The 27,833-nt window shown below is 44.6% G+C and overlaps 1 protein-coding gene across 1 annotated transcript; it reads left to right on the top strand.

Annotated features, from left to right (window-relative positions):
- Positions 1 to 4,446: 4,446 nt before the first annotated feature.
- On the top strand, positions 4,447 to 27,540 carry LOC139461120 (uncharacterized). The gene is made up of 10 exons (XM_071242662.1): positions 4,447 to 4,519; positions 6,151 to 6,202; positions 7,744 to 7,835; positions 13,823 to 13,894; positions 14,286 to 14,424; positions 19,226 to 19,302; positions 20,589 to 20,660; positions 23,965 to 24,118; positions 25,199 to 25,369; positions 27,262 to 27,540. The coding sequence occupies exons 1-10, from the start codon at positions 4,496 to 4,498 to the stop codon at positions 27,504 to 27,506; spliced, it is 1,098 nt and encodes a 365-aa protein (XP_071098763.1). The 5' UTR covers positions 4,447 to 4,495; the 3' UTR covers positions 27,507 to 27,540.
- Positions 27,541 to 27,833: the final 293 nt, after the last annotated feature.

Below are 27,833 nucleotides of genomic sequence, written 5' to 3'. Positions count from 1 at the left end.
ATATATATGCTTGTTGCTTGTCGTTTGCAGAATAAACTTTCATTTGATTTGTCTTTTGGTGTCACGTGATCAATGCAGGTTACTTGATGCAGTCCGAAAACAAGTTGTTATGTCCCTCGTGCTTCAGAAATCATTTCCTTTGCCTGCCTTCAGTTGATGTAACCGATTATCAGTTGAGACCAGTTGTGGATCATCCTAAATCCTATGAAAACATAAGTATTGAATAGTCCAAACGGCATCACATATTGTTAATAACAACAACAACAGCAACAACAACAACAACAACGACGACGATGACGACGACGACGATGGTGATGATGATAACAACGACGACGACGACGATGATGATGATGATGATGATGATGATTTCGAAGCCGGGGTTTTCCATCCACTATGTGGTTGCTAAAAGCGCACAGGAGCAGTTCGACAGTCAGAAGTTCTTTCACAAAGAAATGTCTTGAGACTGACCTTGAAAGCAGAAAGGGATTGAGAATGTTTCAGTTCCATCGGCAGATGGTTCCAGAGGAAAAGACACAGTGAGAAAATATTCTTTATCCAAAGGACTTTGGAACATAAAGAAGCATCTCGTCAACAGATCGTAGACTCCTGTCGGGGTTGTACTTCTGAACCGGGTCTGTTAGAGAGCCTGGGGCCAATCCTTGATATGAGCTGCAGGCAAATGAACTTTAGTGGATCCTGGTCCCCATGTTACTACCCACACTAGTCAATACATTTACAGGAACTTTAGTGGATCCTGGTCTCAATGTTAACACCCACAATAGTCAATACATTTACAGGAACTTTAGTGGATCCTGATCACCATGTTAACACCCACAATAGTCAATACATTTACAGGAACTTTAGTGGATCCTGGTCCCCATGTTAACACCCACAATAGTCAATACATTTACAGGAACTTTAGTGGATCCTGATCCCCATGTTAACACCCACACTAGTCAATACATTTACAGGAACTTTAGTGGATCCTGATCACCATGTTAACACCCACAATAGTCAATACATTTACACGAACTTTAGTGGATCCTGGTCTCAATGTTAACACCCACAATAGTCAATACATTTACAGGAACTTTAGTGGATCCTGGTCTCAATGTTAACACCCACAATAGTCAATACATTTACAGGAACTTTAGTGGATCCTGATCACCATGTTAACACCCACACTAGTCAATACATTTACAGGAACTTTAGTGGATCCTGGTCTCAATGTTAACACCCACAATAGTCAATACATTTACACGAACTTTAGTGGATCCTGATCACCATGTTAACCCCCACAATAGTCAATACATTTACAGGAACTTTAGTGGATCCTGGTCCCCATGTTAACACCCACAATAGTCAATACATTTACAGGAACTTTAGTGGATCCTGATCACCATGTTAACACCCACACTAGTCAATACATTTACAGGAACTTTAGTGGATCCTGATCACCATGTTAACACCCACAATAGTCAATACATTTACAGGAACTTTAGTGGATCCTGATCCCCATGTTAACACCCACACTAGTCAATACATTTACAGGAACTTTAGTGGATCCTGATCACCATGTTAACACCCACAATAGTCAATACATTTACACGAACTTTAGTGGATCCTGGTCTCAATGTTAACACCCACAATAGTCAATACATTTACAGGAACTTTAGTGGATCCTGGTCTCAATGTTAACACCCACAATAGTCAATACATTTACAGGAACTTTAGTGGATCCTGATCACCATGTTAACACCCACACTAGTCAATACATTTACAGGAACTTTAGTGGATCCTGGTCTCAATGTTAACACCCACAATAGTCAATACATTTACACGAACTTTAGTGGATCCTGATCACCATGTTAACCCCCACAATAGTCAATACATTTACAGGAACTTTAGTGGATCCTGGTCCCCATGTTAACACCCACAATAGTCAATACATTTACAGGAACTTTAGTGGATCCTGATCACCATGTTAACACCCACACTAGTCAATACATTTACAGGAACTTTAGTGGATCCTGATCACCATGTTAACACCCACAATAGTCAATACATTTACACGAACTTTAGTGGATCCTGGTCCCCATGTTAACACCCACAATAGTCAATACATTTACAGGAACTTTAGTGGATCCTGGTCTCACTGTTAACACCCACAATAGTCAATACATTTACAGGAACTTTAGTGGATCCTGGTCTCAATGTTAACACCCACAATAGTCAATACATTTACAGGAACTTTAGCGGATTCTGGTCTCAATGTCAACATCCACAATAGTCAATACATTTACAGGAACTTTAGCGGATTCTGGTCTCAATGTCAACACCCACAATAGTCAATACATTTACAGGAACTTTAGCGGATTCTGGTCTCAATGTTAACACCCACAATAGTCAATACATTTACACGAACTTTAGCGGATTCTGGTCTCAATGTCAACACCCACAATAGTCAATACATTTACAGGAACTTTAGTGGATCCTGGTCTCAATGTCAACACCCACAATAGTCAATACATTTACACGAACTTTAGTGGATCCTGATCACCATGTTAACACCCACAATAGTCAATACATTTACACGAACTTTAGCGGATTCTGGTCTCAATGTCAACACCCACAATAGTCAATACATTTACAGGAACTTTAGTGGATCCTGATCACCATGTTAACACCAACAATAGTCAATAAATTTACAGGAACTTTAGTGGATCCTGGTCTCAATGTCAACACCCACAATAGTCAATACATTTACACGAACTTTAGTGGATCCTGATCACCATGTTAACACCCACAATAGTCAATACATTTACAGGAACTTTAGTGGATCCTGGTCTCAATGTTAACACCCACAATAGTCAATACATTTACACGAACTTTAGTGGATCCTGGTCTCAATGTTAACACCCACAATAGTCAATACATTTACACGAACTTTAGTGGATCCTGATCACCATGTTAACACCCACAATAGTCAATACATTTACAGGAACTTTAGTGGATCCTGATCACCATGTTAACACCAACAATAGTCAATACATTTACAGGAACTTTAGTGGATCCTGGTCTCAATGTTAACACCCACAATAGTCAATACATTTACACGAACTTTAGTGGATCCTGATCACCATGTTAACACCCACACTAGTCAATACATTTACAGGAACTTTAGTGGATCCTGATCACCATGTTAACACCCACACTAGTCAATACATTTACAGGAACTTTAGTGGATCCTGATCCCCATGTTAACACCCACACTAGTCAATACATTTACAGGAACTTTAGTGGATCCTGATCACCATGTTAACACCCACACTAGTCAATACATTTACAGGAACTTTAGTGGATCCTGATCACCATGTTAACACCCACACTAGTCAATACATTTACAGGAACTTTAGTGGATCCTGATCACCATGTTAACACCCACACTAGTCAATACATTTACAGGAACTTTAGTGGATCCTGATCACCATGTTAACACCCACAATAGTCAATACATTTACAGGAACTTTAGCGGATTCTGGTCTCAATGTCAACACCCACAATAGTCAATACATTTACAGGAACTTTAGCGGATTCTGGTCTCAATGTCAACACCCACAATAGTCAATACATTTACAGGAACTTTAGCGGATTCTGGTCTCAATGTCAACACCCACAATAGTCAATACATTTACAGGAACTTTAGCGGATTCTGGTCTCAATGTCAACACCCACAATAGTCAATACATTTACAGGAACTTTAGCGGATTCTGGTCTCAATGTTAACACCCACAATAGTCAATACATTTACAGGAACTTTAGCGGATTCTGGTCTCAATGTTAACAATAGTCAATATATGCAATATATGAGGCGTGTAGCGCCGCACGTCGTCGAAGTTTTGCACTTTGTAAATGTACAGACTGGCCGGAGGCGGACAGAACAAAGATTATAATCTGAGCAAATAAGAAATTTACACCCATGACCATCAGATCCTTGCACGACCAAGGGAGACAACTCTGCACATTTGAGTAGTGAGTGAGTGAATAGAGTTTATCTCCGCTTTTAACGGTATTCCAGTTATATCTCGACCTGTCAGCTGTGTCTGGCACACGGGGTAGTCCCACGTGACCTCATCCGGGAGATAAGATACAGGCAGCTACAACAAGGTAAATAATGTTTCGTTTCTTGTTCCAGGATTGAACAATAAACTCAAGAGCTTGGTTTGGGATATGTTTAATAATGGCATAAGCGTAATAATTAATACGTATGCACGTATTATGGCCCCACATAGCACAGCGGCATAACAAAGACATATCCTCGTATTATGGCCCCCAAAAATGTTGCATCATAATGAATACGTATGCACATAAGCTGGTCCCACGTTGCACGGCGTGTATGTTCAATAGTGGTCGCGCATGTTGTGACGTGACACGTTTGCTGTCGTTTTGGCCTAGACGTGATCGTGTTGTTGCTAATTCTCTGACCGGTACCATCATGCACACAACACTCACAGTACTGGTAAGTTAGAACATTTAATGACCGTGTTAAGCTCATGATAGCATGTGAATTGGAAATCATAAATACTGACGCGGAACCTGACAGAAATGTTTTGATTTCTAATGGCACAACGTCGTGTCATTTCCAGCTGAATGTCGTAAAACAATATTTGTTCATTACAATTAAATATCTTTGTAGATACAGTATTTGTTTAAGGCGCCAGGTCATGTACTGGGCAATAGACATGAAAACACGAAATGTAATTCGATCGTGAAACATTCTATAATACTGCGTTTTGATTTGTCCGACAGTGGACAACGTACGACCGCGATTTCCCTCATTCCGTAGAACCGCAAAAGAAAATATTTAATCAAAAGCACTTCTTTAAACAAAATCGTGAGCAATTTCACCTACGGAAGATACTTAATGGGATTTGAAGCCATTTGGTTGCTACATTGTAGACAGACATTCTTATAAAGAACGAGTAAAAGAGTATTGCTGACTTCAGCATTTCGTTGTCCTACGTTGTATCCTGGTGAAAGGGATAGTTGGAGTATATGAGAGCAAACATACGCCGATTAGAACCGATACCAGTTGATCTCTGCATGTGACCATCTAACCGAATGAGGACTGCCTCCGTGGTCGCCCGGAGAGCGAAAGGTCCGGGGTTCGATCCCCGGCCGCGTTATACCAAAAGACTTTTTAAAATGGTGCTTGTTGTTACCCAGTATACTGTGTCTCAGTGGGGTATTCATGTCAAACTGCGTCATGGTATCTCAGTGTGCTAGCACTATAAATCGGCATCAGTCCGGACAAGTACAAGCAGCCACACACACAAGTGCATGCACGTCGCTATATAAGTGCAATAATCTTGGACGCGACGTTAAACCCAATTTCACATCACCTCAACTTGTATATATTGAAGTTGCTTAGAAAGCAAATATTGTCAGAACAATATATACCCAGGTGATATGTTCTGACGTCTGACAACGGGACCACGTGTAGAACATGCAAAAATAACATTTATATTTAGAAAAAAAAAGACAAAAACGGTTCAACTCAGATATAAGTTTGGGACAAAATAAAAGTTAATATGTTTGTGTATCAGTTTGTGTTAAAAGGCATGGGTTGTATACTCCCCAGGGAGATGGAAATGAAACTGAAAATTGAGCTCTCACTGATCTATTGTCAATGGTCAATGGAATCTGGCGTATTATAAATGCACTTATCATTATCATTATTATCATTTACTAAAATATTGTAGCACGTTACGAATCATCATGTGTCCCTCATCATCGGTTACTGCTTTGCAGATTATTCACACACACACACACACACACACACACACACACACACACACACACACACACACACACACACACACACACATACACACACGTCGCTTTATGTGCAATCATCTTGGATGCGACATTAAACCCCAGTTCACCTCACCTATAACCCAATGAAAATATATGATGCAATGGATGCACAATCACTCTTCAGTTCCGCTGTGACCGTATAATTTTTTTCACACTTTGTCATGGACGAATGGAGGTAAGCTTTCATTTACGAGGTTTCGAATGTAGATTTGACACCTTCAGACAAAACGGTCAATGTTTGTGTTTTGTGTATAAGTGTGGCGTTTGTTGTAGGTGGCGCTTATTGTGCAGGCAGTCGTCGATGTGCGGTGTGACGTCACATCTAGTAAGTACATACAGTCCAAGACGTTCAGAATAACGCATGGTATATACTAGTCACGGGGACATATAGACGTTATCACGCGATAAGTCTCCCATTACAGATAAGGAAACTAATTCCACGAGCGGTCTCACTAAAGTTGTTTCACAATTTATATCTCTCTCTATATCCTATATATTAAAATGCTCAGCCTTGCCCCTGCTAGACTCTGATTTTCGGTATCTTAGACTACTAGATTTATAATGATAACATTTATCACAATAATTTGTCCAGATAAACAAGGGTGGCGCTATGTTTGTTTGTAAATAAGGAACTGCCTGCCTGACCTTTTATATTTGCATCCGCATATGACCACAGAGGATACCAATGTGGTGTATAATGGTATGCTTTTGGGCGCAAGGCCGATCAAATGATCGCGAAAATGACGTTCATCAACGTATGAACGACATATTGTAAAGTTCATACGTTTTCACGAGAGAGTATTCTTGACATGACGTAAACACTGACGGACTTCTTCCACATTCCTGGAGAAACCGCTGGGAATTCCCTTGCACCAATACATACAGAAGCGTTGTTTCCTATCATTTAGACTCTTTGATATTGAAGTCAGTGTTTTAGCATACATTTGGAAAAGAAAGAGAGTGCGCGAATATCCTCCCTACGACCCATCACAGTGAACAAACCCAAGGATTCTAACTGTCGACACGATCCGCGTCTTGACTGGCAACCTGCAGCAATCTATGAATTTATCTCACCTTTCCATGATCAGCCCATTGTAACTTCTGAAATCCCTCCCCTCGCGATTTACAGTTTCGGACATTCTGACGTCCCGTACTTGATGTAAACGTATTACGACGCGCTGTTAAAGTCATCGACTGTCTTAGGTAGTTCTTAACAGTCAATTTGAACATACATACGCTCATGTCAGCTCTCCTTTGAAGAACTGTTTGAATCGACTAGCTCTTGTATGTCTGTCAGTGTTAACATGAAGTTCCACGTGCTAAATCCAATTGTGTATACATCCTTCGAGGTAGAAAAGAGTGATGAAACAATGTCTACCCGAGCTCCGGTATATAATGATATCCGATGTTGGTAGAGTCGTGAATATGCTCTCTCCTAGCTCTGGTGTATAATGGTTTTCGCTGTCTAGAGTGTTATGAATTTACATATATCTCCCCCAACTCCGGTATATAATGGTATACGATGTCTGTAGTGTCATTTAGTTACATATATCACCCCTAGCTCTGGTGTATAATGGTATACGCTGTCCGTAGTATCATGTATTTACATTTATCTCCCCCAGCTCCGGTATATAATAGTATACGCTGACTGTAGTGTCATGAATATACATTTATCTCCTCCAGCTCCGGTGTATAATGGTATACGCTGACAGTAGTGTCATGAATATACATTTATCTCCCCCAGTTCCGGCGTATAATGGTATACGCTGTCTAGAGTGTCATGAATATACGTTTATCTCCCCCAGCTCCGGAGTATAATGGTATACGCTGTCTGTAGTGTCATGAATATACGTTTATCTCCCCCAGCTCCGGTGTATAATGGTATACGCTGTCTAGAGTGCCATGAAGTGGCCAAGCCCTCGGACTGCACCATGTGGGTTTCGTGTGGAGAGGAGGAAGTATGTTTATTAAAAATACATATCACTAAAATATGAATAAAGTGCCATGTAACTCCTGTCTGGAGCGTCATTACGGGTTAAAGGCAGTGTGTACCTGTATTCCACCTGTGGTCTATCTGTGTCCTACCTGTGGTCGGCATGCATTTTACCTGTAATCTTACTGTGTTCAAGCGGTGATTTGTTATCTACCTGTTTTCTACATGTACGCTACATTCCGTTTACCTGTATATGCCACCTGTTTTCAAACTCTGATGTTCCTGTGATCGACCTGCGATCACCTGTTATCTGTCTTTGGTCTAACTGTGGTCTAACCGCAACATGCATACATGTGTCTTACTTGTATTCAGCTTGCTTGTACGATATCGATAATTTGCATGTATCCTACTTTTGTTCTACCTGTGGACTGCATGTTGTGCACCTGTGGTCTACCTGTGATTTGCCGTGTTCCACATGTCATCGACCTGTTATCTATGTGTTTTCTACTAGTTGTCGTCGTTTGGTCTGTTTGTGTTCTAATCACGTCCTACCTATGATCTACCTATGTTCTATTCTACCTGTGGTATATTTATTTCATACCTCCATTCTAAATATGTTCTAACTGTCTTGTACTTGTGTCCTACTTGTGTTCTGTACGTGTTCTATGTGTGATGTACCTTGTTCTACTTGTGTTCTTTACATGTTCTGTGTGTGCCACCTGTGTTCTATACGTACTCTACTTGTGTTCTGTACGTGTTCTGTGTGTGCTACCTGTGTTCTATATGTACTCTACTTGTGTTCTGTACGTGTTCTGTGTGTGCCACTTGTGTTCTATATGTACTCTACTTGTGTTCTTTACATGTTCTGTGTGTGCCACCTGTGTTCTATATGTACTCTACTTGTGTTCTCTACATGTTCTGTGTGTGCCACCTGTGTTCTATACGTACTCTACTTGTGTTCTGTACGTGTTCTGTGTGTGCTACCTGTGTTCTATATGTACTCTACTTGTGTTCTGTACGTGTTCTGTGTGTGCTACCTGTATTCTATACGTACTCTACTTGTGTTCTTTACATGTTCTGTGTGTGCCACCTGTGTTCTATACGTACTCTACTTGTGTTCTTTACGTGTTCTGTGTGTGCTACCTGTGTTCTATATGTACTCTACTTGTGTTCTTTACGTGTTCTGTGTGTGCTACCTGTGTTCTATATGTACTCTACTTGTGTTCTGTACGTGTTCTGTGTGTGCTACCTGTATTCTATACGTACTCTACTTGTGTTCTGTACGTGTTCTGTGTGTGCCACCTGTGTTCTATATGTACTCTACTTGTGTTCATCACGTGTTCTGTGTGTGCCACCTGTGTTCTATATGTACTCTACTTGTGTTCTTTACGTGTTCTGTGGGTGCCACCTGTGTTCTATATGTACTCTACTTGTGTTCTGTACGTGTTCTGTGTGTGCTACCTGTATTCTATACGTACTCTACTTGTGTTCTTTACATGTTCTGTGTGTGCCACCTGTGTTCTACATGTACTCTACTTGTGTTCTTCACGTGTTCTGTGTGTGCTACCTGTGTTCTATATGTACTCTACTTGTGTTCTTTACATGTTCTGTGTGTGCCACTTGTGTTCTATATGTACTCTACTTGTGTTCTTTACATGTTCTGTGTGTGCCACCTGTGTTCTACATGTACTCTACTTGTGTTCTTCACGTGTTCTGTGTGTGCTACCTGTGTACTACATGTACTCTACTTGTGTTCTTTACATGTTCTGTGTGTGCCACCTGTGTTCTACATGTACTCTACTTGTGTTCTTCACGTGTTCTGTGTGTGCTACCTGTGTTCTATATGTACTCTACTTGTGTTCTTTACATGTTCTGTGTGTGCCACCTGTGTTCTACATGTACTCTACTTGTGTTCTTCACGTGTTCTGTGTGTGCTACCTGTGTTCTATATGTACTCTACTTGTGTTCTGTACGTGTTCTGTGTGTGCCACTTGTGTTCTACATGTACTCTACTTGTGTTCTTCACGTGTTCTGTGTGTGCCACCTGTGTTCTACATGTACTCTACTTGTGTTCTTTACATGTTCTGTGTGTGCCACCTGTGTTCTATATGTACTCTACTTGTGTTCTTTACATGTTCTGTGTGTGCCACCTGTGTTCTACATGTACTCTACTTGTGTTCTTCACGTGTTCTGTGTGTGCCACCTGTGTTCTATGCGTACTCTACTTGTGTTCTTCACGTGTTCTGTGTGTGCTACCTGTGTTCTATATGTACTCTACTTGTGTTCTTTACGTGTTCTGTGTGTGCCACCTGTGTTCTATATGTACTCTACTTGTGTTCTTTACGTGTTCTGTGGGTGCCACCTGTGTTCTATATGTACTCTACTTGTGTTCTGTACGTGTTCTGTGTGTGCCACCTGTGTTCTATATGTACTCTACTTGTGTTCTTCACGTGTTCTGTGTGTGCCACCTGTGTTCTATATGTACTCTACTTGTGTTCTCTACGTGTTCCACGCGTGATTTACCTTGTTCTACTTGTGTTCTTTACGTGTTCTGTGTGTGCTACCTGTGTTCTATGCGTACTCTACTTGTGTTCTTTACATGTTCTGTGTGTGCTACCTGTATTCTATACGTACTCTACTTGTGTTCTTTACGTGTTCTGTGTGTGCCACCTGTGTTCTATATGTACTCTACTTGTGTTCTTTACATGTTCTGTGTGTGCCACCTGTGTTTTACATGAACTCTACTTGTGTTCTTTACATGTTCTGTGTGTGCTACCTGTGTTCTACATGAACTCTACTTGTGTTCTTTACGTGTTCTGTGTGTGCCACCTGTGTTCTACATGAACTCTACTTGTGTTCTTTACATGTTCTGTGTGTGCTACCTGTGTTCTATATGTACTCTACTTGTGTTCTTTACATGTTCTGTGTGTGCTACCTGTGTTCTATATGTACTCTACTTGTGTTCTTTACATGTTCTGTGTGTGCTACCTGTATTCTATACGTACTCTACTTGTGTTCTGTACGTGTTCTGTGTGTGCTACCTGTGTTCTATACGTACTCTACTTGTGTTCTGTACGTGTTCTGTGTGTGCTACCTGTGTTCTACATGAACTCTACTTGTGTTCTGTACGTGTTCTGTGTGTGCCACCTGTGTTCTACATGAACTCTACTTGTGTTCTTTACATGTTCTGTGTGTGCCACCTGTGTTCTACATGAACTCTACTTGTGTTCTTTACATGTTCTGTGTGTGCTACCTGTGTTCTACATGAACTCTACTTGTGTTCTTTACGTGTTCTGTGTGTGCCACCTGTGTTCTACATGAACTCTACTTGTGTTCTTTACATGTTCTGTGTGTGCCACCTGTGTTCTACATGAACTCTACTTGTGTTCTTTACATGTTCTGTGTGTGCCACCTGTGTTCTACATGAACTCTACTTGTGTTCTTTACATGTTCTGTGTGTGCTACCTGTGTTCTATATGTACTCTACTTGTGTTCTTTACATGTTCTGTGTGTGCCACCTGTGTTCTACATGTACTCTACTTGTGTTCTTCACGTGTTCTGTGTGTGCTACCTGTGTTCTACATGTACTCTACTTGTGTTCTTTACATGTTCTGTGTGTGCTACCTGTGTTCTACATGTACTCTACTTGTGTTCTTTACGTGTTCTGTGTGTGCCACCTGTGTTCTATATGTACTCTACTTGTGTTCTTTACGTGTTCTGTGTGTGCCACCTGTGTTCTATACGTACTCTACTTGTGTTCTTTACATGTTCTGTGTGTGCTACCTGTGTTCTACATGAACTCTACTTGTGTTCTTTACATGTTCTGTGTGTGCTACCTGTGTTCTACATGAACTCTACTTGTGTTCTTTACATGTTCTGTGTGTGCTACCTGTGTTCTATATGTACTCTACTTGTGTTCTTTACATGTTCTGTGTGTGCTACCTGTGTTCTATATGTACTCTACTTGTGTTCTTTACATGTTCTGTGTGTGCTACCTGTATTCTATACGTACTCTACTTGTGTTCTTTACGTGTTCTGTGTGTGCCACCTGTGTTCTACATGAACTCTACTTGTGTTCTTTACATGTTCTGTGTGTGCTACCTGTATTCTATACGTACTCTACTTGTGTTCTTTACATGTTCTGTGTGTGCCACCTGTGTTCTACATGAACTCTACTTGTGTTCTTTACATGTTCTGTGTGTGCTACCTGTGTTCTATATGTACTCTACTTGTGTTCTTTACGTGTTCTGTGTGTGCCACCTGTGTTCTACATGAACTCTACTTGTGTTCTTTACATGTTCTGTGTGTGCTACCTGTATTCTATACGTACTCTACTTGTGTTCTTTACATGTTCTGTTTGTGCCACCTGTGTTCTACATGAACTCTACTTGTGTTCTTTACATGTTCTGTGTGTGCTACCTGTATTCTACATGTACTCTACTTGTGTTCTTTACGTGTTCTGTGTGTGCTACCTGTGTTCTACATGAACTCTACTTGTGTTCTTTACATGTTCTGTGTGTGCTACCTGTGTTCTATATGTACTCTACTTGTGTTCTTTACGTGTTCTGTGTGTGCTACCTGTGTTCTATATGTACTCTACTTGTGTTCTTTACATGTTCTGTGTGTGCTACCTGTATTCTATACGTACTCTACTTGTGTTCTTTACGTGTTCTGTGTGTGCCACCTGTGTTCTACATGAACTCTACTTGTGTTCTTTACATGTTCTGTGTGTGCTACCTGTATTCTATACGTACTCTACTTGTGTTCTTTACATGTTCTGTGTGTGCCACCTGTGTTCTACATGAACTCTACTTGTGTTCTTTACATGTTCTGTGTGTGCTACCTGTGTTCTATATGTACTCTACTTGTGTTCTTTACATGTTCTGTGTGTTCTACCTGTGTTCTATATGTACTCTACTTGTGTTCTTTACATGTTCTGTGTGTGCTACCTGTATTCTATACGTACTCTACTTGTGTTCTTCACGTGTTCTGTGTGTGCTACCTGTGTTCTATATGTACTCTACTTGTGTTCTGTACGTGTTCTGTGTGTGCCACCTGTGTACTACATGTACTCTACTTGTGTTCTTTACGTGTTCTGTGTGTGCTACCTGTGTTCTATACGTACTCTACTTGTGTTCTTTACGTGTTCTGTGTGTGCTACCTGTGTTCTATACGTACTCTACTTGTGTTCTTTACGTGTTCTGTGTGTGCTACCTGTGTACTACATGTACTCTACTTGTGTTCTTTACATGTTCTGTGTGTGCCACCTGTGTTCTATACGTACTCTACTTGTGTTCTTTACGTGTTCTGTGTGTGCTACCTGTGTTCTATATGTACTCTACTTGTGTTCTTTACGTGTTCTGTGTGTGCTACCTGTGTTCTATACGTACTCTACTTGTGTTCTGTACGTGTTCTGTGTGTGCCACCTGTGTTGTACATGAACTCTACTTGTGTTCTTTACATGTTCTGTGTGTGCCACCTGTGTTCTATATGTACTCTACTTGTGTTCTTTACATGTTCTGTGTGTGCTACCTGTGTTCTATATGTACTCTACTTGTGTCCTGTACGTGTTCTGTGTGTGCTACCTGTGTTCTATATGTACTCTACTTGTGTTCTTTACATGTTCTGTGTGTGCCACCTGTGTTCTATACGTACTCTACTTGTGTTCTTTACGTGTTCTGTGTGTGCTACCTGTGTTCTATATGTACTCTACTTGTGTTCTTTACATGTTCTGTGTGTGCCACCTGTGTTCTATACGTACTCTACTTGTGTTCTTTACGTGTTCCACGCGTGATTTACCTTGTTCTACTTGTGTTCTTTACGTGTTCTGTGTGTGCTACCTGTGTTCTATATGTACTCTACTTGTGTTCTGTACGTGTTCTGTGTGTGCTACCTGTGTTCTATATGTACTCTACTTGTGTTCTTCACGTGTTCTGTGTGTGCTACCTGTGTTCTATATGTACTCTAGTTGTGTTCTTTACGTGCTCTACCTGCTTTCTGTCTCTTTTTCAGGAATGCTATACCAGGGCGTACTACAACAGAAACATGATTCGAGGCTACCACATGGGCTGTGAGCTCAAGTCTGTAAGTGTCACAACTCACTGTATTAGATCTATCACATGGGCTGTGAGCTCAAGTCTGTAAGTGTCACAACTCACTTTATTAGATCTATCACATGGGCTGTGAGCTCAAGTCTGTAAGTGTCACAACTCACTGTATCAGACCTACCACATGGGCTGTGAGCTCAAGTCTGTAAGTGTCACAACTCACTGCAGCAGATCTATTACATGGGCTGTGAACTTGTGTCTGTAAGTGTCACAACTCAGTCTGTCAGAACTTTCACATGGGCTGTGAGCTCCAATGCTGTTCTTGCATCAACATCTCTTTCAAGTTAAATGGTCGTCATATAACGGTTGTTATGTCTGGGATATTTCCCAGATTCAGATATAAGCCATGTTTCCGATTTCGCCCCCAGAGATGTGACATATACCGGCGCATGTCCGTCCTTTTAGGGAAGAGGGAAACGCCCACCTGCTTCGAGTGTTGCGACAGTGACGACTGCAACAGTGCCCTCTGCGGTGTTGGGACAGGGCAGTCGCCGACACAGAACAAAAGTAAGTAGACACCATAAAACCAACGATATAGATCAAACGTAAGTAGACACGATAGCACCACCCACACAAAACAACAGTAAGTAGACACGACAGCGTCACCCACACAGAACAACAGTAAGTAGACACGATAGCACCACCCACACAGAACAACAGTAAGTAGACACGATAGCACCACCCACACAGAACAGCAGTAAGTAGAGACCATAGCGCCACCAACACAGAACAACAGTAAGTAGACACGATAGCGCCACCAACACAGAACAACAGTAAGTAGACACGATAGCGCCACCCATACAGAACAACAGTAAGTAGACACGATAGCACCACTAACACAGAACAACAGTAAGTAGACATGATAGCGCCCTAACACAGAACAACAGTAGGTAGACACAATAGCGCCACCCACACAAAACAACAGTAAGTAGACACGACAGCGTCACCCACACAGAACAACAGTAAGTAGACACGATAGCACCACCAACACAGAACAACAGTAAGTAGACATGATAGCGCCCTAACACAGAACAACAGTAGGTAGACACGATAGCGCCACCTACACAGAACAAAGTAAGTAGACATGATAGCACCACCAACACAGAACAACAGTAAGTAGACATGATAGCGCCCTAACACAGAACAACAGTAAGTAGACACGATAGCGCCACCCACACAGAACAACAGTAAGTAGACACGATAGCGCCACCTACACAGAACAACAGTAAGTAGACACAATAGCGCCCTAACACAGAACAACAGTAGGTAGACACGATAGCGCCACCTACACAAAACAACAGTAAGTAGACATGATAGCACCACCCACACAGAACAACAGTAAGTAGACACGATTACACCACCCACACAGAACAGCAGTAAGTAGACACGATAGCACCACCCACACAGAACAACAGTAAGTAGACACGATAGCACCACCCACACAGAACAGCAGTAAGTAGACACGATAGCACCACCCAAACAGAACAACAGTAAGTAGACACGATAGCACCACCAACAAAGAACAACAGTAAGTAGACACGATAGCGTCACCCACACAGAACAACAGGAAATAGACACGATAGCACCACCTACACAGAACAACAGTAAGTAGACACGATAGCACCACCCACACAGAACAACAGTAAGTAGACACGATAGCACCACCAACAAAGAACAACAGTAAGTAGACACGATAGCACCACCCACACAGAACAGCAGTAAGTAGACACGATAGCGCCACCCACACAGAACAACAGTAAGTAGACATGATAGCGCCACCTACACAGAACAGCAGTAAGTAGACACGATAGCACCACCTACACAGAACAGCAGTAAGTAGACACGATAGCGCCACCAACACAGAACAACAGTAAGTAGACACGATAGCACCACCTACACAGAACAGCAGTAAGTAGACATGATAGCACCACCCACACAGAACAACAGTAAGTAGACATGATAGCACCACCAACAAAGAACAACAGTAAGTAGACACGATAGCACCACCCACACAGAACAGCAGTAAGTAGACACGATAGCGCCACCCACACAGAACAGCAGTAAGTAGACATGATAGCGCCACCTACACAGAACAGCAGTAAGTAGACACGATAGCACCACCTACACAGAACAGCAGTAAGTAGACACGATAGCGCCACCCACACAGAACAACAGTAAGTAGACACGATAGCACCACCTACACAGAACAGCGGTAAGTAGACACGATAGCACCACCCACACAGAACAACAGTAAGTAGACATTATAGCGCCACCCACACAGAACAACAGTAAGTAGACACGATAGCACCACCCACACAGAACAGCAGTAAGTAGACACGATAGCGCCACCCACACAGAACAACAGTAAGTAGACACAATAGCACCACCAACACAGAACAACAGTAAGTAGACACGATAGCGCCACCTACACAGAACAACAGTAAGTAGACACGATAGCGCAACCTACACAGAACAACAGTAAGTAGACACGATAGCGCAACCTACACAGAACAACAGTAAGTAGACACGATAGCACCACCAACACAGAACAACAGTAAGTAGACACGATAGCACCACCCACACAGAACAGCAGTAAGTAGACATGATAGCACCACCCACACAGAACAACAGTAAGTAGACATGATAGCGCCACCTACACAGAACAGTAAGTAGACACGATAGCACCACACACACAGAACAACAGTAAGTAGACACGATAGCACCACCTACACAGAACAACAGTAAGTAGACATGATAGCACCACCTACACAGAACAGTAAGTAGACACGATAGCACCACCCACACAGAACAACAGTAAGTAGACATGATAGCGCCACCTACACAGAACAGCAGTAAGTAGACACGATAGCACCACCCACACAGAACAACAGTAAGTAGACACGATAGCACCACCTACACAGAACAGCAGTAAGTAGACATGATAGCACCACCTACACAGAACAGTAAGTAGACACGATAGCACCACCTACACAGAACAACAGTAAGTAGACACGATAGCACCACCAACACATAACAACAGTAAGTAGACACGATAGCGCCACCTACAAAGAACAACAGTAAGTAGACACGACAGCGTCACCCACACAGAACAACAGTAAGTAGACACGATAGCACCACCCACACAGAACAACAGTAAGTAGACACGATAGCGCCACCAACACAGAACAACAGTAAGTAGACATGATAGCGTCACCCACACAGAACAACAGGAAGTAGACATGATAGCGCCACCCACACAGAACAGCAGTAAGTAGACACGATAACGTCACCTACACAGAACAGCAGTAAGTAGACATGATAGCACCACCCACACAGAACAAAAGTAAGTAGACACGATAACGTCACCTACACAGAACAGCAGTAAGTAGACATGATAGCGTCACCCACACAGAACAACAGGAAGTAGACATGATAGCACCACCCACACAGAACAGCAGTAAGTAGACACGATAACGTCACCTACACAGAACAGCAGTAAGTAGACATGATAGCACCACCCACACAGAACAAAAGTAAGTAGACACGATAACGTCACCTACACAGAACAGCAGTAAGTAGACATGATAACGTCACCCACACAGAACAAAAGTAAGTAGACACGATAACGTCACCTACACAGAACAGCAGTAAGTAGACATGATAGCACCACCAACACAGAACAAAAGTAAGTAGACACGATAGCGCCACCCACACAGAACAACAGTAAGTAGACACGATAGCGTCACCCACACAGAACAACAGGAAGTAGACACGATAGCACCACCCACACAGAACAACAGTAAGTAGATACGATAGCGCCACCCACACAGAACAGCAGTAAGTAGACATGATAGCACCACCCACACAGAACAGCAGTAAGTAGACACGATAACGTCACCTACACAGAACAACAGTAAGTAGACACGATAGCACCACCCACACAGAACAAAAGTAAGTAGACACGATAACGTCACCTACACAGAACAGCAGTAAGTAGACATGATAGCGTCACCCACACAGAACAAAAGTAAGTAGACACGATAGCGCCACCCACACAGAGCAACAGTAAGTAGACACGATAGCGCCACCAACACAGAACAGCAGTAAGTAGACACGATAGCGCCACCAACACAGAACAACAGTAAGTAGACATGATAGCGTCACCCACACAGAAGAACAGGAAGTAGACATGATAGCACCACCCACACAGAACAGCAGTAAGTAGACACGATAACGTCACCTACACAGAACAGCAGTAAGTAGACATGATAGCACCACCCACACAGAACAAAAGTAAGTAGACACGATAACGTCACCTACACAGAACAGCAGTAAGTAGACATGATAACGTCACCCACACAGAACAAAAGTAAGTAGACACGATAACGTCACCTACACAGAACAACAGTAAGTAGACATGATAGCACCACCCACACAGAACAAAAGTAAATAGACACGATAGCGCCACCCACACAGAACAACAGTAAGTAGACACGATAGCGCCACCTACACAGAACAACAGTAAGTAGACACGACAGCGTCACCCACACAGAACAACAGTAAGTAGACACGATAGCGTCACCCACACAGAACAACAGTAAGTAGACACGATAGCGTCACCCACACAGAACAACAGTAAGTAGACACGATAGCGTCACCCACACAGAACAACAGTAAGTAGACACGACAGCGTCACCCACACAGAACAACAGTAAGTAGACACGATAGCGTCACCCACACAGAACAACAGTAAGTAGACACGATAGCGCCACCCACACAGAACAAAGTAAGTAGACATGATAGCGCCACCCACACAGAACAGCAGTAAGTAGACATGATAGCGTCACCAACACAGAACAGCAGTAAGTAGACATGATAGCGTCACCCACACAGAACAACAGTAAGTAGACATGATAGCGCCACCCACACAGAACAACAGTAAGTAGAGACGATAGCACCACCCACACAGAACAACAGGAAGTAGACACGATAACGTCACCTACACAGAACAGCAGTAAGTAGACACGATAGCGTCACCCACACAGAACAACAGTAAGTAGACATGATAGCGTCACCCACACAGAACAACAGGAAGTAGACATGATAGCACCACCCACACAGAACAGCAGTAAGTAGACACGATAGCGCCACCAACACAGAACAACAGTAAGTAGAGACGATAGCGCAACCAACACATTTCTTGTTTTCTCACACTCTGAAGCAGAAATGTTTGTTTTCAAGAATTTTCGGGGACAATATATTTTTGTCCCTAAAGAAACCTCCAAAGAGCTGTTTTCTGCATTTGCAGATCACCGCTGCCTTGACTGTCACTCGGTGGCCGATCCCCGGATGTGCGACCGTTGGTCCGTGTGTGGAGTGGATGAGGTGAGTTGGATAGATCCACGGACGAGAGAAAAACGTCTGAAGGATGGACAGACAGGTGTTGAATGGTTGATAGGTTGAAAGACGTTTAACTGGGAACTGTGACATATATTTGAATTAAGTGATCAGGTCACAGGTGTGATTATCTTATAGGTGTGCTTGGCGAGCTCAATACATAGTGTTTATTTCCATCACAGGATATTTACTATCCCCAAACACACAAGCGTGATAACCTCTTTATCATGTAATGTCATTCTTCAATTCTGTGCTCGAAAATCTCTTCCCATCACTAAGAAACATTACCTAAGAATTGTAAGTTTTCAAGGGATGTGCGCGTTAATAGATATTACATCGTAATGTCAATGATGTGTCCGTCGGACAGTGACAGTAGCCAATATAGTTCCAACTGAAAGCTGTGTCTTATATAGTGACGTCACTTAATATTTGCATAACAACATTGCCTACACAAATTCTTTCAACTTGCCTTTGCGCCAATCCATCGGTCTGTCCGCTAGAGTAACTGCCCTTTATTAAAGGGAAGCTACTCCAACCCTAGTATATGAGACGTCACGGTGACAGTCACGTTGTTGACAGTCGGCCTGTCTTGTTACAGTCAGATGTATACACAGCGACATAACGAAAGACAGTAACAATTCGGACATATTTCGGCCAAATCCAACTGTCCAAGCCGCAAAGGTCTACAAGTACATATATGGAAACTGATCCCGCATGGTTGGTGTTCTCGCAAGAGAAAATTCGCAATAAATATGTTGCCAAAGTTGCCAAAGCTACGTCACAGTTAGACACTGTTTTTTCAGTATGCTAGACTATTCTTTGGATAATAATAGCAGTTACCCCAGTAGTTTCTCCAGATTCCCGATGGTCAAGTCTGACACGATCGCCGAATGACGAGGGCGACGCAGTGTTTGTTCATAAACACTGAAAGTTGTCCCTACTTGACCTTTGATATTTGCATCTCTATCCGCATATGACCCCAACGGATGTCGTTTTTATCCGTTGGCTTTATCCTGCTGAAAAACCTACCCGTTATAGGATAAATGTGGGCATCCTTGTTCCAGGGGGGCAGTCGGGTAGCCTAGTGGTTAAAGCGTTCGCTCATCACGACGAAGACCTGGGTTTGATTCCCGACATGGGTACAATGTGTGAAGCCCATTTCTGTTGTCCCCCGCCGTAATATTGCTGGAATATTGCTAAAGGCGGCGTAAAACCATTCTCTCTCTCACTCACTCACTCACTCACTCACTCACTCACTCACTCACTTGTTCCAGGTTTGCTATACCCAGGCGTCCCTTGATTCCACAGGACAACTGCGGTTCAGGCTCGGCTGCGAGTTTCAGCAGGTCAGCATCTTTCTACATTCTACCAACTTACCAACCTCATCCCTGCGACATCCCATCCTCCCACATCTCTGTCCCGACTGTAATTCGCTAAGACCACTCAAGCACACAGACCACAACTACACCCGACTCCAGCACACAAACCACTATCACACCTCACACCAGCACACAGACTACAACTACACCCAACTTCAGCACACAAACCACTATCACACCTCACACCAGCATACAGACCACTGCCACACCGGACCCCAGCATACAGACCACTGCCACACCCGACTCCAGCACACAGACCACTGCCACACCTCACACCAGCACACAGACTACAACTACACCCAACTTCAGCACACAAACCACTGCCACACTAACCCCAGCACACAGACCACAACTACACCCAACTCCAGCACACAAACCACTATCACACCTCACACCAGCACACAGACCACAACTACGCCCAACTCCAGCACACAAACCACTGCCACACCCAACTCCAGCACACAGACCACTGCCACACCCGACTCCAGCATACAGACCACTGCCACACCCGACTCCAGCACACAGACCACAACTACACCCGACTCCAGCATACAGACCACTGCCACACCCGACTCCAGCATACAGACCACTGCCACACCCGACTCCAGCATACAGACCACAACTACACCCGACTCCAGCATACAGACCACAACTACACCCGACTCCAACACACAGACCACTGCCACACCCGACTCCAGCATACAGACCACTGCCACACCCGACTCCAGCATACAGACCACTGCCACACCCGACTCCAGCATACAGACCACTGCCACATTCAAATCCATCACAGACCACTGCCAACCCCGACTCCAGCACACAGACCACAACTACACCCGACTCCAGCACACAGACCACTGCCACACCCGACTCCAGCACACAGACCACTGCCACACCCGACTCCAGCATACAGACCACTGCCACACCCGACTCCAGCACACAGACCACAACTACACCCGACTCCAGCATACAGACCACTGCCACACCCGACTCCAGCATACAGACCACTGCCACACCCGACTCCAGCATACAGACCACTGCCACACCCGACTCCAGCATACAGACCACTGCCACACCCGACTCCAGCATACAGACCACTGCCACACCCGACTCCAGCACACAGACCACTGCCACACCCGACTCCAGCACACAGACCACAACTACACCCAACTCCAGCATACAGACCACTGCCACACCCGACTCCAACACACAGACCACTGCCACACCCGACTCCAGCATACAGACCACTGCCACACCCGATTCCAGCATACAGACCACTGTCACACCCGACTCCAGCACACAGACCACTGCCACACCCGACTCCAGCACACAGACCACTGCCACACCCGACTCCAGCACACAGACCACTGCCACACCCGACTCCAGCATACAGACCACTGCCACACCCAACTCCAGCACACAGACCACTGCCACACCCGACTCCAGCATACAGACCACTGCCACACCCGACTCCAGCACACAGACCACTGCCACACCCGACTCCAGCACACAGACCACTGCCACACCCGACTCCAGCACACAGACCACTGCCACACCGGACCCCAGCATACAGACCACTGCCACACCAACCCCAACACACAGACCACTGCCACACCCGACCCCAGCACACAGACCACTGCCACACCCACCCCAACACACAGACCACTGCCACACCCACCCCAACACACAGACCACTGCCACACCCACCCCAACACACAGACCACTGCCACACCGGACCCCAGCACACAGACCACTGCCACACCAACCCCAACACACAGACCACTGCCACACCTACCCCAACACACAGACCACTGCCACACCAAATCCCAGCACACAGACCATTGCCACACCCAGCCCCAGCACACAGACCACTGCCACACCCGACTCCAGCACACAAATCACTCCTACACCCAACCCCAGCACACAAATCACTGCCACACCCGACTCCAGCACAGAAATCACTGCCACACCCAACCCAAACACACAGACCACTGCCACACTCGACTCCAGCACACAGTCCACTGCCACACCCACCCCAGCACACAGACCACTGTCACACCCACCCCAACACACAGACCACTGCCACACCCGACTCCAGCACACAGACCACTGCCACACCCACCCCAACACACAGACCACTGCCACACCCACCCCAACACACAGACCACTGCCACACCCACCCCAACACACAGACCACTGCCACACCCACTCCAACACACAGTCCACTGTCACACCCACCCCAACACACAGACCACTGCCACACCCACCCCAACACACAGACCACTGCCACACCTACCCCAACACACAGACCACTGCCACACCAAATCCCAGCACACAGACCATTGCCACACCCAGCCCCAGCACACAGACCACTGCCACACCCGACTCCAGCACACAAATCACTCCTACACCCAACCCCAGCACACAAATCACTGCCACACCCGACTCCAGCACAGAAATCACTGCCACACCCAACCCAAACACACAGACCACTGCCACACCCGACTCCAGCACACAGTCCACTGCCACACCCACCCCAGCACACAGATCACTGCCACACCCACCCCAGCACACAGATCACTGCCACACCCACCCCAACACACAGATCACTGCCACACCCACCCCAACACACAGACCACTGCCACACCCGCGGCAACACACAGACCACTGCCACACCCACCCCAACACACAGATCACTGCCACACCCGCGGCAACACACAGACCACTGCCACACCCACCCCAACACACAGATCACTGCCACACCCACCCCAGCACACAGATCACTGCCACACCCACCCCAGCACACAGATCACTGCCACACCCACCCCAACACACAAATCACTGCCACCTGACTCCAACACACAGACCACTGCCACACCCACCCCAACACACAGACCACTGCCACACCCACCCCAACACACAGTCCACTGTCACACCCACCCCAACACACAAATCACTGCCACACCCACCCCAACACACAGACCACTGCCACACCCACCCCAACACACAGTCCACTGTCACACCCACCCCAACACACAAATCACTGCCACACCCACCCCAACACACAGACCACTGCCACACCCACCCCAACACACAGTCCACTGTCACACCCACCCCAGCACACAGACCACTGCCACACCCACCCCAACACACAGATCACTGCCACACCCGGAGAGTTATGTCCATTGCCTTCTGCCAGTGAGTGGGTGACCCCCAACAACCAAGACTGAGTCCGACCCCCGGGCTGACACCATGTTCAATCTTCCTTCAGGCGTGTCTGCTCCCCAGCAACCAGACCGGGTCCGACCCCATGACGTGCATGGAGTGCTGTGAGTCGAACGACTGCAACAGTCAGCTGTGTCGCGCCGCCGTCAATCAAATCGCTTCCACCTCACCTGTCCCGCCAACCAATATTGTTGAAATGGGTGTGTATGTCACAGCGCATCTTCCATTGTCCTGCTGAGATAATACCCTGGACCAATTCGCTACCATTGCTTTCTAAGACAAAATTGTTATGGATGAGCAACTTCTTTATCACAATTGGGCGACGTTTCGGTGTAGATTCTAACACCGTTATCAAGCACTTGATGATACACCGAAACGTCGCCCATTTGTAATAAAGAAGTTGCTCATCCATAACAATTTTGTCTAAGTTACCATTCCAACTTCTAAATGCCACTCAAACAAGGTACCATTGCTTTGTTTTCAGTCCGATTCGAAATAGACTAGACTAAAAATAACGGTCCACTCAATTTACACTCATGAGCGAAAGAACTTCAGTGATACGAGAGATAGAGATTATGACGTGGCCTGAACGAAACATTCGGGAGCAACTCGTGCTATTCCGGGACAAGCCGAATAGCGACTCGTGCCCCTCTCGTGGCCATTTTTGCGACTGGGTTCCGTCTTAGCGCAAACGGGCATACCTAAAACAATTGTCAACTCGTTGGATAATGGTTCACATACATTTCTCCATATATTATATATATTTCAGATGCAATTTAAAGCACACCGGGGCGTGCAGAATTATACAGGTTGATTGAGCACATTTAAGTGTGTCTTGGGTATATTTTTAGATGCAAGACATATGTAAAATTCGCGTATATTCGCCCCTAACATTCTTCGATAGAGGGACGAGTCTTTTCGCAGGTTACGGAAAGGGGCGAGTGGTGACGAATGTGAACGAAAATATAATTCCGAGTCAAGGGTACACGTTGGATAATCGAGTGTGGCCAAACATTACCTTGTCATAACATCACAGGTACTATAGCACTCGGGAAGTACATCCAACACTGTCTGGTCATAGCAATGTAGTATTGTTACTTTGTTAGCGCTTCAACAACCAACGAATTCCCCCCAGTATTGTATTTAAAGCGACGGCAAGCCCACCAATATTAAAATCCATTAACATACCACCGTGTCGTAGACCTACTATTATCTAACACGAGCCCTTCAGCGATGTGTTCATGTATTAATGACGTCATTAAATCTTCTGTCTTTGAAAGGGTGTCCCCAGAACTTCTACAAGGGAGGTAAATCGTGCTACTACTTCTCCAACGAAACCAAGGCCTGGGCAACTGCTTTGACGGCGTGCAGAGGATTAGGGGCGGATCTTGTTTCCATAGAAACGCAGTCAGAAAGTGACGCTATAACTCAAATTCTCATTTCAATTTTAAGTGAGTATATACATGATGCGGGTCGTCGTGCTAGGGTCTTTATCAAAGATGGACTCTCCTTCAGGACTCCAAGTTTGTTGTAATTGGGGTAACTGTGAATATAATACATGTCGCATCTGATCTACAAACATATACGTCAGATCTGATAAAGTGACACTGTTTAACACAACATACGTCAGATCTGATCAAGGGGCACTGTTGCATACAACACATGTCTGATTTGATCAAGGACTACAGTTCAACACAACACATGTCAGATCTGATCTATCAACACTGTTAAACACAACACATGTCTGATCTGATCAAGGACCACTGTTAGACACAACATATGTCAGATCTGATCAAGGAGCACTGTTGAACACAACACATGTCTGATCTGATCAAGGACCACTGTTAGACACAACATATGTCTGATCTGATCAAGGGGCACTGTTAAACACAACACATGTCAGATCTGATCAAGGGGCACTGTTAATCACAACATATGACTGATCTGATCAAGGGGCACTGTTAAACACAACACATGTCTGATCTGATCAAGGGGCATTGTTAAACACCACACATGTCTGATCTCATCAAGGGGCACTGTTAAACACAACTCATGTCTGATCTGATCAAGGGGCACTGTTAAACACAACATATGACTGATCTGATCAAGGGGCACTGTTAAACACCACACATGTGTGATCTTATCAAGGGGCACTGTTAAACACAACATATGTCAGATCTGATCAAGGGGCACTGTTAAACACAACATATGTCTGATCTGATCTATCAACACTGTTAAACACAACACATGTCTGATCTTATCAAGGGGCACTGTTAAACACAACATATGTCAGATCTGATCAAGGGGCACTGTTAAACACAACATATGTCTGATCTGATCTATCAACACTGTTAAACACAATACATGTCTGATCTGATCAAGGGGCACTGTTGAACACATCACTTGTCTGCTCTGATCAAGGGGCACTGTTAAACACAACATATGTCTGATCTGATCTATCAACACTGTTAAACACAACACATGTCTGATCTGATCAAGGGGCACTGTTAAACACAACACATGTCTGCTCTGATCAAGGGGCACTGTTGCATATAACACATGTCTGATTTGATCAAGGACTACAGTTAACACAACACATGTCAGATCTGATCTATGAACACTGTTAAACACAACACATGTCTGATCTGATCAAGGACCACTGTTAGACACAACATATGTCAGATCTGATCAAGGAGCACTGTTAGACACAACATATGTCAGATCTGAGCAAGGAGCACTGTTGAACACAACACATGTCTGATCTGATCTATCAACACTGTTAAACACAACACATGTCTGATCTGATCAAGGACCACTGTTAGACACAACATATGTCAGATCTGATCAATGAGCACTGTTGAACACAACACATGTCTGCTCTGATCAAGGAGCACTGTTAGACACAACATATGTCAGATCTGATCAAGGGGCACTGTTGAACACAACACATGTCTGCTCTGATCAAGGGGCACTGTTGCATACAACACATGTCTGATTTGATCAAGGACAACAGTTCAACACAGCACATGTCAGATCTGATCTATCAACACTGTTAAACACAACACATGTCTGATCTGATCCAGGACCACTGTTAAACACAACATATGTCTGATTTGAACAAGGGGCACTGTTAACCACAACACATGTCTGATCTGATCAAGGGGCACTGTTAACCACAACACATGTCTAGTCTGATGTATCAACACTGTTAAATACAACACATGTCTGGTGTGATCTATCAACACCGTAAAACACAACACATGTCTGGTGTGATCTATCAACACTGTAAAACACAACACATGTCTGATCTGATCAACGAACACTGATACATATCTGTTCCCAGAGACGCAGGTGACAGGCTACTGGATCGGTGGGTACTATGTGACCGCGACCTCCTCCTGGACATGGCCCGACTACCAGCCCGTCACGTTCACAGACTGGGGGCCCAGTCAGCCCCGGTACAAGTCGTACACCTACACGATCACCATGCTGAATCCCCAGAAGAACTCGGGTTTCACTGTCTGGGGCTGGGCGTCCGTTGCCGCCACGACGGCATACAACTACATCTGCGAGACGAAGGCTCAGTAGGCTTATATTTCAATAAAACATGGCTGTGAAGTTGTGCTGGTGTTTGAAATTTTTAATTGTGACGTAAATGGTTTAAATATATCACAGATATACATTGCAGTGATGTCATCAGGCGAATTGGGAGAGGGGTGTGTGTGTGTGTGGGGGGGGGGGGGGGGGGGGGGGGGGGGCGAATCTTGCCGAGCCTTGCCGTCTTGTTTGAAGGTCAGGATCACAGTACTGTACGTAGGTGGATCGTTGTATATCATGCACAGCGACCTCTGACACGCTGACACATACTGTACAACCAGTACCATAGTTTGTACTGGAAAGACGGCATCTCACATA

This window comes from Haliotis cracherodii, unplaced genomic scaffold, assembly GCF_022045235.1.
Source record: "Haliotis cracherodii isolate W230 unplaced genomic scaffold, xgHalCrac1.p SCAF_14, whole genome shotgun sequence".
NCBI lineage: Eukaryota > Metazoa > Mollusca > Gastropoda > Lepetellida > Haliotidae > Haliotis > Haliotis cracherodii.
Note: the sequence above shows the minus strand (reverse complement) of the source record. Positions and strands in the feature narration are given on the sequence as shown.